We start from the raw sequence: 12,158 nt of genomic DNA, 5'->3' as shown, positions 1-12,158 counted from the left end.
CCGCCCCGGGTCTAGTTTTCCATCCCTTGGGGTCTCCTTGTTCTTCCCAAACTGCCATTTTTTTGGCGTGTGGGGGACCCCTGTCCCACCCCATTCACTCTAATTAGCTTTCTAGGGTCCCCCTTGTTGCTCTCATCCCCCCCCACACAGTCACCTCCCCCGGGGGGGACAACGACAGCGTCCCTCCCTCTGGGGGTGACAGTTGGGACAGTTGAGTTGTTGGTTCTACAGGAGGAACTGCCGGGGGAACCCCAACTGCCTGGTGGGCATCGGGGAGCACGTCTGGCTGGGCGAGATAGATGAGAACAGCTTCCACAACATCGACGACCCCAACTGCGAACGCAGAAAGAAGGTAGACATCCCCCCTTTCCCCCCCAAAAAAAGCCCTTTTTGGTCCCTGGGTGAAGCTGGGGACGAGGGGAGGTGACACTTAGAATCATAGAATCACAGGGGGTTGGAAGGGACCTTTGGAGATCATCTAGTCCAGCCCTGTACTCAGGGAGTTTGGGGTATCAGAGCGGCTTTTTCCCAATAAACAGCCATAAAGTGGCCTCCCCAAGTGCTGGGTTTCTTCTTGCTCCTCCAGTGACCACTGTTGCTTTCTCTCTCACGCCAGAACGCGTTCGTGGGCTTAACGAACCTCGGCGCCACCTGCTACGTCAACACTTTCTTGCAGATGTGGTTTCTTAACTTGGAGCTCCGGCAGGCCCTCTACTTGTGTCCCAGCGCCCACAGGGAGTACACGGCCGGAGAGGACATCCCAAAAGAGAAAGGTGGGGTGGTTTTGCTTGTTTTTCTCTAAAAATTTGACACCCTGGCGTCAGCTTGGGGATAACGTTTGTTGTGAGAATCCATGGGTGAAGCTACAACCGCTCGTCCAATCTCCACACCATTGGTTTTGAGTCCATCGCCCGGCTTTTAGGAACAAACCCCCCTTTACCCAAGTTATTTCTTAAATCCACGTGATCTAATCTGATTTTAAAAAGTCCGATTTGGGTTTGTTTCTTGCTGGGATGCTCCCCAGACTGGTTCCCAGCTTGATGATGGTGCTGGGGGTGGAAGCACGTGGGTTGGGGCTGATATTCGCTGCCATGGAGCTGCGCTCATCCCATGGGAGGGGGAAAATTTGGGTCCCTGGAACGAATGAGGGTCCCCATTGCCTGCATGGTGGGTGCAACAGCCTCAGGTGACGTACCTTTATGGTTAGAGGTGGAAGGGACCTTAGAGATCATGGAGTTCCAAACCCCCTGACATGGGCAGGGCCATGGGATTGGCACTGTGGGTGCCCTCTGGGTCAGGGCAGCCGCCTGATTTCTTCTGTTCCTGTTTTTATGGTATTTTTAAATGATATCTCATCATTTTGGGTAAAAGAGAAGCTGTTTCTACGGGGTGATCGGCACACGCTGCTTAAAATGTTCACTCTCAGCTCGTGCTGGGCACTGCCAGGTATTTACAGTTGGACTTGATGATTTTAAGCATCTTTTCCAACCTAAATTATCATGTGATTCTGTACTGGGACTTTGTGGTCATCACTGACATGAACGACTTCACTTCTCACGATAATTCGAAACAGCTTTTAAAAATATCACTTATAGTCACTAAATTTACCCGTAAAAAGAACGAATGAGCCAATTATTTGGAACAATTACCCTTTGGCTTGAATTACTGGCTGTAACTCCTGCGACTTGTTGTTTTCAATAGACTACGAGCCCCAGACCATCTGTGAACACCTGCAGTACTTGTTTGCTCTGCTGCAGAACAGCAAAAGGCGATACATCGATCCCTCCGGGTTCGTCAAAGCGCTGGGCTTGGACACGGGGCAGCAGCAGGTGGGTTCCTCCAGTCCTTGCCTTCTTCAAAGCGGCGCGAAACTGCCCTTTTGTGTTACTTTAGCATCGTTTTTGTGTTACTGTAGCTGGGGTTTGTGCTCAGGGCCCTTCCCGTGGGTGTGGGTGAGGAGGAGGTTCCCCGGGAGCTGGGTATGGGATGGGGAGTGTTTTTAGCGCCTGATCAACCCCAGCATGAATGTGGGGTGGGAACTGAAGCTGCCATGAGGGTCCTTTCACAGGTGCTTTATGGGCTGGTCCTCCCAGAGCAGGGAAATTCTTGGGGGTGGGGGGCTCAGTGGGGGTTGAAGGGCCCTCGCAGGGTGAGAAGAGACCTCAGTTGGGTCACCAAGAGCCAGCGTGACCATGTAGGGCAGAGAAAGCTCGGTTAGAGGAGGGCGAGCGCCGCAGATGAGTTCTGCAGGGCTGTCTCTGAAGCTGAAGGGAGCTCAGGAGAAGGGCAAGGCTTGAAGATACTCTTTGAGAAGCAAGAGGGAGATTGTTGGAGGAAGAGCCCAAGCACTGTGTGTTCCCTCGGGAGGATGCGGGAGGGGAAGGAAGCGGTCACTACCGACCGGTGATAGTGCAGGAGAGCTGGGAGAGGCCCAAACCTATTTATTTTCGGGAGAGGAGGGAAAAGAAAAGCGAGGATGGGAGAGGAAGGCCATGAGGTGAGGGTGGGGAAGCTCCCAAGCCTTGCAGGAGGGGAACAATGGTTTTAAACTGAAAGAGGGAGATGGAGCTGAGATGTGGGGAAGAACTTGTTTGGTGTGAGGGTGGTGAGAGCCTGGCCCAGGTTGCCCAGAGAAGCTGTGGCTGCCCCATCCCTGGAGGGGTTCAAGGGCAGGTTGGAGGGGGCTTGGAGGGACCTGGTGTGGTGGGAGGTGTCCCTGCCCAGGGCAGGGGTGGCTCTGGGGGGGCTTTAGGTCCCTCTCACCATTCTGTGATTCTATGACAAATCCACAGGGCAGCTTCTCATTTTTTAGGGTGTTTTAATTTTCCTTCTCACCTTTAATTCGAGCAGGGACAGCTTGAATTGCGTGCCAAGCTTCAAAAGATAGAAAACTCTGCAGGAATATATTTTTTTTTAATCTTACAGAGCCCTGTGAGGAGCAGGGCAGAAGTCAAACCTCCTGGCGTGGCTGGCCAGGAGCCAGGGCAACTCACGCTGGGGGCCTCGCGCTCCTTTTAGACAAATTCCTCTTTTTTTTCTTTTTTTCTTTAGTTCTTCCAACTGGTCTTTTCTCTATTCAGTGCACGCCGGAGCCTCCGCGCAGCCTGTGTGTAGGGCTGTGGGTAATTTGCAGTAAATTAGCCACGAGGTTGTGACTGGGCTTTGTGCTGGGCCGTATTGTGAAGGGACTTGGCTTTCTCTTCTAGGATGCCCAGGAGTTTTCCAAGCTGTTCATGTCGCTGCTGGAAGATACTTTATCCAAACAAAAAAACCCAGATGTTCGAAACATAGTGCAAAAGCAGTTCTGTGGAGAGTACGCCTATGTCACCGTGTAAGTATTTGGTCATTGGGAAGAACCTTTCTGTAAATATTTAAACGTTTTAGAAGAAGTTGAGGGGGAGGGAAAGGTCCTTCCTCACAACTGGAGCAGGGAGGTAAGTGTCTGCCGAAACGTTTTGCAAGAGGTTTTTGGCTTTGAGGTTTCCTGATGGTGTTCACATGGGGGTGGTGCAGTTCTTTGGCTGCTTTTAATCCCTTAATGAAAATTTAGCAATTAAACCTGCAAGTGACTTAATGGAACATAAAGTCTTGCAGCCATGAGGTAGCGTACTCGGGTGTCATATTTTCATCCCTGCACTCTCAGAGCTGTGGATTTCACCTCAAAAATGATATATAAAGGTGTATGTGAGTTGTAAGCAGGTGCTCTGCTTTTCCTGGTAGATTCTGTTATCCTGTTACCACTTTTTTGCAGAGAGTTCATGTTGAAGAGGTGTGAACCACGTTAATTGTGATTTAAACAACTTTTTCCCCCATCTTTATAGCTCATGTAGTTTACTGGTGGTCGGGGAGTTCAGACACACGAACCAGTGAACTGACCTCATGTATTTTGTCTTTTTTTGGTCTTTTTTCCAACCCTAGCTGCAACCAGTGTGGCAGGGAGTCCAAACTCGTGTCTAAATTCTACGAGCTGGAGTTAAACATCCAAGGACACAAGCAGCTGACAGACTGTATCACGGAATTCCTTAAGGTACGAGCTCGGTTGGGTTTGAGTCCTGCTTTTCTTAGAAGGGTATTTTAATCCCTTCCTTCAATTAACAGCCTTTGAGGGCAGTGTGGGAGCAAAGGGAGTGAGTTGTCTCAGTGGGACACGCGCAAAAGGAAGTGTTTTTTACTGTGAATTCAGAAAATGAGGATTGAGTCATAGGAGCAAGGAGGGGCTCCGGACCAGAGCACAACTTCAAAAAGCACTTCAAAGTCGCATGTTTAGTTAAAGTACTTTCCTGGGAAAGTTGGGAAAAAGTCCCCAGAAGTCTGAGGAGAGGTCCCTGCGTGCTTTGTCATGGATAGCACCGAGAGAATGGCTCCTTTTTGTGCTCTCTATATGGGTGCTCAACTGCATAGCAACAGGAGACGGTCCCAGCTGGAAAATGTGCTCTCAAAAATACTAGGGAGGGCCGGGAATAGTTACTGGAACAGCTGCAAGTGCTCTTAATTCACCTCGGAAAATTTGCCTAGATCTTCAGTTAAGATCCGGCGTCTTAAAAGTTCAAGGTGTGGATTCAACTCAAAACTATTTAGGGCAGAACTAACCTGAAACGTGACTCTGTGCCTGAGCTCCCTGGGCAGCGGCGTCGCTGATGCGCTCAGCAAACCGGTTGCTCAGCTTGGGGGAAGGCTGCTGTGAAAAAAGACAGGTTTGTGTGCATGCATTAAAGTCCTGAAACGGTGAATTTGGAGTTTGGCTGCTCCTCCTTCAGTGGAAACTGCCCGGTGACCTCCTCTGGGGCAGCTGGAGTTTTCCTCTGGCCTCATCCTGCCGTCGGATCTGCTTCGTCATAGACAGTCTCTCTCGCACGGTGATGTTTGGCTGAGAGCAAGAGAATTGCAGTTTTCAGGCTAAAATGTGGCTTTACATTAACTCGGTCCACGTGAGCTCGTAAAAGGGCGATTTAATTATTTTATTTTTCCATTGCCCTTTAGTGTAAACCAGCTCAGTCAAAAAAGAGTGAACCTGACACTCCTGTGGCAGGCCCTGAAAGCAAGAAACCAGCTCAGTCAAAAAAGAGTGAACCTGCCACTCCTGTGAGCGCCCTGAAAACAGGCCTTGATTTTCCTTCAAATTTTCTTTCTAAATCCCTTCTAAAATTTTCCTTAATGTGAGAGCAGCCTCCTATGGCTGTGCTGCAAAGTGCATTTCTTAGCCTGTGCTTTTGACCAAGGGATTCTTTTGGAAAGCAGCTGGGTGGAGACTTAAATGGTTAAAATAACTCCCTGCTTTTCAGCCTCCAGCTGCTGAGTGGCTCGGACTGGTTGACTTTTCAGTGCTAACCTGTTCTCATGGGCCTTTCTTCCTGCCTCCCCTCCCTGCTCAGGAAGAAAAATTAGAAGGGGACAATCGTTATTTTTGTGAAACTTGTCAGAGTAAGCAGAATGCCACCAGGAAGATCCGGCTGCTGAGTCTTCCCTGCACCCTCAACCTGCAGCTGATGCGTTTCGTGTTTGACAGGTAATTCTCTCGCCATCAAAGCTCTTTGGGAATTCATTTCCTCCCCTCTTTCTGCCTTGATTTGAGAGCCTGAGGACGGAGCTCTGGGCCTGAGCTGCTCTGGGGGTGCTCTGGTGGGCTTCAGGGGAGTTATTTTGAGGTGTGAGCTGTTTATTGCCATCCCCTGACCCGAAGCTTTGCCTCTGTTCAGACAAACAGGCCATAAGAAAAAGCTCAACACCTACATCGGCTTCTCCGAGCTGCTGGACATGGAGCCTTTCATGGAACAAAAAAGTGAGTTTTCTGTGCTGTTTCATTATCTTTACCCACCGCCCCTTGGCAGACGAGAGGAGATCTCTTCTGAATGCCCTTTTTGATAAAAAAAATCACGTCAAGAGTTGTTTGAAACCCATGTTTGAAATAACCACCTCGCTGAGCGGGTTGTAGAAGCCGCAACCTACTTAGTGAGGTCTGGGAGAGGTGCTGGTTCCTTGTGCGCTGCCTTGCAAAAAGGTTAAGTGCTAGGAAAGAGAAAATTTGTGCTGTTTCAACCTAGAGCTCCCCATAACCACGGCTTTCCTTCCAGATGGTGTCTACGTGTATGAACTCAGTGCTGTCCTCATCCACCGAGGCGTGAGCGCCTACTCCGGGCACTACATCGCCCACGTGAAGGATCCGCAGACGGGGGAGTGGTACAAGTTTAATGATGAAGACATAGAAAAGATGGAGGGGAAGAAACTCCAGTTGGGGATTGAGGAAGATCTAGGTAAAACCTTTAAGTTGTGAGTGCCCTTTTAAAATCACTCTTTTTTTTTCCCCAAAAAAAACACCCCACGGAGGCTGAATACTTAAAACAAAAGCGCTCTCCCACGCGTGGCTGTCACGTCTCTCTCGGGAGCGAGGTGTGAAATGGCAATTCTGTTAATTGCAGCCAGATTTTTCGCTTGTTTCGCCTCCTGTGAGTGTTTACGAGCAGCTCGTGATGAGTTCCTCTGCTCTAGTACGTGATGAGTTCCTCTGCTCTAGTACTCCTGGCAGATAAGGCGCTGATAACGCGGGCAGCGGTTGCCTATCGGGATGGAACAGGCAAGTCGCTGCTTCCTCGGCCGGGGGGCAAAAGGAGGCTCAGGGAAAGATAAGGAGATTACTTTCAGTTTCCTTATGTTTTTATTTCCACTGAGGAGTTGTACTTGGAGGCAGTGAAGAGTCTCCATTAAAAAAAAAAAAAAAACAACACCACCCAAACTTAATCCAAATACGGCTTGGAAGCCCAAACCGCCTTTTTACTTTGCACTTTTTATTTTGCCTTAGTGCTTTTCTGCTCTGCCCTTGTTCATCTTGTGCCGGGTCCTGGTGCTGCCCAGGATAACCCAGGTCTTGATTTTTTGGGGAGCTTGTGCTGAGGCTGGATTCTCAGTCTGTGGCTGATAAATAGGAGCGGTTTGGCATCTTGTGCTGAGGCTGGATTCTCAGTCTGTGGTTGATAAATAGGAGCAGTTCGGCATTCCAGAGAAGGGCGACAAAGCTGGTGAGGGGTCTGGAGAATAAGTCTTATGAGGAGAGGCTGAGGGAGCTGGGGTTATTCAGCCTGGAGAAGAGGAGGCTGAGGGGAGACCTTCTTGCTCTCTCCAACTCCCTGAAAGGAGGGTGTAGAGAGGTGGGGGTCGGTCTCTTCTCCCAAGTCACAGGCGACAGGACGAGAGGAAATGGCCTCAAGTTGCGCCAGGGGAGGTTCAGGCTGGATATTGGGAAACATTTTTTCACTGAAAGGGTTCTCAGGCATTGGAATGGGCTGCCCAGGGAGGTGGTTGAGGCCCCATCCCTGGAGGTGTTCAGAAGAGGGGTTGATGTGGTGCTGGGAGGTCTGGTTTAGTGATGATGCTCCTTGTTTGTTGTGCGGGTGTCTATTTTTGTCAAAGTGAGGTTGACGGTTGGACAAGATGATCTTTAAGGTCCCTTCCAACCTAGAAGATTCTGTGATTCTGTGATTCTGTAAACTGGTGTTTTGGGTGCTCAGATTGGCAGTCACTCAGGGTCCTTCAGTGCAGGACGAGCAGATACGCAGCGTCCGCCGGCCTCTCCCGCATCCTTCCCCACACACATTCACCCCGTCCTGCTGTATTTCCAGCTCTGTGGCTGATAAACACCTCCCTGCATTCCAGGGCAGCTTTCCCACCCGGTTAATGTTTGACACCGCTCGCTTGCGAGCGACGGGTGAAGCTGGCTGGACATCTAGCGGCGTAAGAGAGAAAAATAAACCCTGAAAAGGGAACAAGAGCTCCTTGGCTTTTCTTTTTAACCTCCCGAGTTACCCAGCGCAGCAAAAATTAATGCGAATCAACTTCTGTGGCCTTGGTTTTATAACAGTTAATGCTTAACCACCAGTGAGTGTTGTTGCTGAAGTACAAGGTTTTGGGAAAAATAGAAATAAAGCATGTTCAGAAGCCTCTCTGGGCTGAGGGCCTTAACATATTTACCAAGTGGTGATGTTATTTGCTTACTCCAAGTAAAAGCGAGGTGTTGCTCCGTCACGAACGCGCGCGGCAGCAGGAGAAGGTCAGGGATGTGACGCAGAGCTCTGCTGTGGGGAGAGTCCTGCGGCCTGGCCACACAGATGGGAGCAATTTAGGAAATATTTGGAGAAAAACGCAAATGGAGAATGTCTAGGAAGTCCCCTGGATGGCGTGGTGGGAGAGGCACGAGAATTTTTCCAGAATTTGGGAAAGACAGATGCTTGTCTTAAAATCTAAACGAAATGTTGTAATATTGACCTACGGAGGGTTGTTCCTTTTTTTTTTTTTTTTAATTTAAAAAAAGGGGTTGATTTTTTTGAAGCTGCAGCTGTAGAGATGAGTGTTTTTCCCTGGGCCTGGCAGTCCCTCTGCAGCACGAGTTCCCATCGCGCCACCGGCTGCTCCCAAGTGACCCTTCCCACAGCTGTTGGCTCCATAAACACGCGTGTTTTGTCACGTACGCAATCACCTGGAAATAAAATGTTCTTCCCCGGGGATTTTTCCCTCTGTTCTTTGGTGTCAGGACACCAGGGTGCGAGGCAGAGGGGGAGAAAGGATGTTTTTTTGCGAGAGGCGCTTTTGGCTCGGTGAGGTTTAATTGGGGAGAGAAGAAAGGCTCTTGGAGAGGGCGGTTCAGAGCAGGCTCCTAATTTTAGTCCCTTTGAATTACTCTGCCTCCAGAAAGGCTGGAGGGATTTGGGTCTTTCTTTGGGACACAATTTTGGCTCATGCCAAGCCCAGAGCTTGGCAAAAAGAGGCCTGGCAGGGCGCAGTGGGGCGAGGGAAGCCGGCTAGGTGGCAAACTCGTCCCAGGAATGGAGAGTGGTGAGTGGGGATCGTGAGCTTGTGTGTTTATTGTGGTTTTTTGTACCTTTTTGTACCGCAGCGGAACCTTCTAAAGCCCAGACTCGTAAACCCAAGTGTGGGAAGGGGACGCACTGCTCGCGCAACGCGTACATGCTGGTGTACAGGCTGCAGACCCGGGAGAAGTCTCTGACAGTCGAGGTGCCAGGTGAGTGGGATTTGGTTTGTCCTGCTCTCTGCGTCCCACCTCGGGATGCCCCAGGAGGGTCAGGAGTCGGGGTTTTTGCTCAAAATCCCTTTTGGGAGCCCCGAGGGTGCTGTATGAAAACGTGATGGCACAACCAGTGAAACCCTTGGGCTTTCCTCACACTTAAATACCATTCACCTGCTGATCCCAGCCCTGTGCCCGCTCAGACCCCGCTGTTTTAACCAGCCCAGAGGAGGTGGGAAGGGGTTAGGGGGAGGTGATCCACGTACAGCCTTGGGATTCGGGTTCCTGAAGGAGCAGAGGGTGGTTAAATGTCATCGGCGGCGCACGCACCGCGCTGGAGGTGAATAATCCTGACAGATGTCAGGTTTCTCCTGCGAGTGCCTTCATCTTCGCCGTGCTGAGACTGAACGGCATGAAAAGGAGAGGATCCGAGCCCTGAGCAGGAGTTTTGTACCAGCGTGTTCATGTCTTGCTTTAGAATGACTGGGGGTGGCAGAAATCCCTGTGGGTTTGGCCTGTGGATTTAATGATGCTTCGCGTTTGCGTGCTACTCGATTAGAAATATTAATTAGGCCCCTGGTGCCGATGGGGATGGAGATGTGTTCTTCCTCCTTCTGCAGAGGTGGCATGTCCCCTTTGGACCTCTGCTGTTCGTTGGGGTTATCTGGAGGGGCTAAATCCTACAACTTTTTCCCCCCTTAACGACAGCACCAAACCTTTTCCAGCCCCAGCACTCCCCAAACCCACCCTCCGAGCTGCACGGCTTTGGGAATCGCTGCTAATTCCTGCCTCAAATCTACATTTTCAGGCTGTTTCCTGAGCTTCTCTCGCTCTCCCCTTCCTCCTACCCCTCTGCCCTAAACAATAACTCTGCAAAAGCCTTCTCCACCCAGCTCCGAATTCCTGCGCGGCCCCGCGGTTGCCTTTTGTTTCCCGTGGAATCCTGCCAGGGAACAGGGAGCGAAGGGCAGCAGTCGAGCCCTGCGGTTGCGGGGAGGTTTCATGCAACTGTAAATTTGAGGCATTTTGCTTTGATGCCGGCTTTTCCGGGACGGTGGAGAGACATAACTTGGCTCTGACCTCAAGGGGTTCAAGCTGGTTGTTTTTTAACGCTGTGGATTCTCCCAAGGTGGACGTTGTGCTCTCTGGCTGCACGAGCCTTAACCTTTCTGGAAATATTTTAGCTCTTTAAAAATACTTCTAAATAGGAAAAGACTTCAGATAAGCGGCGCTTTCCCCCTCCCTTACATCAGCCCTGCGAGGGAAATGTTTAATATTCTTTTTTCCTCTCGGGTTTGTTTGTTCCTCTGAAGTTTTGTTTGGTTTTTTTCCATCAGCGACAGCAAAAATTCCCTGTTTTCCTCACCTTCCCCTTGACAGCGGGATCAGCCCTGACTTATCTCCCATCTCCTGGGGGCTTTTTGCCCTTGGCTTTGCAACCTGCTTGACCCCCTGGGGGCTGCGCGTGGGGGTGAGCTCTGGCTTCTCCCTTGGGAATTAGCGGCCACTCTCAGCGGGAGGATGCGGAAGGGCTGGAGGAAGAGGAAGAGGAAGAGCAGGGAGGGATCGAAGCAGAGCCTCCTGCTGTGCTCTGGCTCCGTAACCTCTCACCAAACCCCGCTGCACTTCGCGGGGCGGCCAGCGCTCGGCGTAGGCTCCTTAGCAAGGAAAGGATTCCTCTTAACGCAGCAACAACCCTGAGTAAATTATTTTCTTGAGCATCGTTGCTTTTAATCATCCACAACCATAAACATTGCAGAGAGCAACATCCACACACTTGGCTTTCGGAGAGAACTCGTGTCGGTAGCCGCGTGGGGGAATTTTTAGGCTTGCTCGTTATCCCCAGATAACCGATCGCAGGGCTAATTAACATAATTGGCGTTTTTCCTTAAAAATGACTGCTTTTTCTTCCTTCCCGACAGCTTTTCTGCAGGAGCTGGTGGAACGGGATAACTGCAAGTTTGAGGAGTGGTGCAACGAAATGGCCGAGATGCGCAAACAGAGTGTGGCCAGAGGCAAAATCAAACACGAAGAGGTGAAGGAGCTCTACAAAAGGTTACCCGCTGAAGCTGGTCTGTAAGATATTGTGGTAGTATTTTGTCTTTGTAGAGCCTTGTTAAGACTAGTTAATGTTCTGTAACTAACCCACAGCTCGCTTCTGTGGCCTGGATGCTTGGCTGGAAGGCGTTAGCCTCGGTCGAGGAGAGCGCTCGCTGTCTGTTGTTGCTCAGCGCACGCTTAGGATTTGTTTTCCCTCTCTTGTTTTTCTGCCTTAACCTATTTTTCTCCTTTTTCGCTCATTCTCGTGGCCTCCGGCGTCGCTAATTCCCTCTTGCTCCTTCCGCCTCAGTCCCCTGCCTGCTTCCATGCATTGTGACTGTTTTCTTCTGCCCGGTGAGCAGCCCAGCTCGTTAGCAATTAGTGCCATCCAGGCAGAATAACTGGCCAGTCTCAAATTGCCAACTCGGGGCGAGTTTGGGAGCTGTCGATGCGAATTGAATCAGCAGGTAACGGGGCAGGAGAAGGCCTGACCTCCAGCAGAAAACAATTTAATTCATCCCCGCCAGTGTTTTCGAAGCCCCGTGTCTGAGCTTCCAGGTCCATCCCATGAGTGACTGGGGTTAATCCTTTCCGACTGCTCCTTGTGCCTTGTTGCCTTTGCATGTCTGAGCATGAAGATTTTTATTCCCCTCCTTGTTTTTTCTCTCCCATCTCCCTCGAATCCCATCCTGGGCTGCATCAAAAGCTGCGTTGCCAGCAGGTCCAGAGAGGGGATTCTGCCACTTTGCTCTGGTGAGACCTCACCTGGAGTATTGTGTGCAGGTCTGGAGCCCTCAATATAAGAACGACATGGACCTGATGGAGAGGGTCCAGAGGAGGGCCACAAGGATGATCAGGGGGATGGAGCACCTCTGCTCCGAGGACAGGCTGAGGGAGCTGGGGTTGTTCAGCCTGGAGAAGAGGAGGCTCCGGGGAGACCTAATAGCAGCCTTCCAGTACCTGAAGGGAGCCTACAGGAAGGCTGGGGAGAGCCTGTTTAGAAAGGCCTGCAGTGACAGGACGAGGGGCAATGGCTTCAAGCTGGAGGGGAACAGATTTAGACTGGAGATGAGGAGAGGGTTCTTCACTGTGAGGGTGGTGGAGC

General features: G+C 50.7%; 1 protein-coding gene across 5 annotated transcripts in view; it reads left to right on the top strand.

Moving 5' to 3' along the window:
• Window positions 1-12,158, top strand: part of USP48 (ubiquitin specific peptidase 48) — a 46,377-nt gene that overhangs the window by 362 nt on the left and 33,857 nt on the right. For 4 of the 5 annotated variants that reach the window (XR_001414135.1, XR_001414136.1, XM_014962341.1 and 1 more), the window contains exons 2-11: window positions 232-352; window positions 617-773; window positions 1,702-1,829; window positions 3,207-3,331; window positions 3,919-4,027; window positions 5,373-5,506; window positions 5,697-5,779; window positions 6,072-6,251; window positions 8,885-9,010; window positions 10,936-11,085. Coding sequence is in view for 3 of the 5 variants with exons in the window: in XM_014962341.1 (XP_014817827.1) it covers window positions 232-352; window positions 617-773; window positions 1,702-1,829; window positions 3,207-3,331; window positions 3,919-4,027; window positions 5,373-5,506; window positions 5,697-5,779; window positions 6,072-6,251; window positions 8,885-9,010; window positions 10,936-11,085 (1,313 nt within the window). In the remaining 2 variants the exon portion in view is untranslated. The remainder of the gene's footprint in view (window positions 1-231; window positions 353-616; window positions 774-1,701; window positions 1,830-3,206; window positions 3,332-3,918; window positions 4,028-5,372; window positions 5,507-5,696; window positions 5,780-6,071; window positions 6,252-8,884; window positions 9,011-10,935; window positions 11,086-12,158) is intronic. The other variant, XM_014962340.1, reaches the window with a different exon arrangement.

The sequence above is a fragment of the Calidris pugnax genome, unplaced genomic scaffold (assembly GCF_001431845.1).
Source record: "Calidris pugnax isolate Ruff unplaced genomic scaffold, ASM143184v1 scaffold1058, whole genome shotgun sequence".
Taxonomy (NCBI): domain Eukaryota; kingdom Metazoa; phylum Chordata; class Aves; order Charadriiformes; family Scolopacidae; genus Calidris; species Calidris pugnax.
The sequence above is the reverse complement of the archived record's forward strand: the minus strand, read 5'-3'. Positions and strand labels throughout refer to the sequence as shown.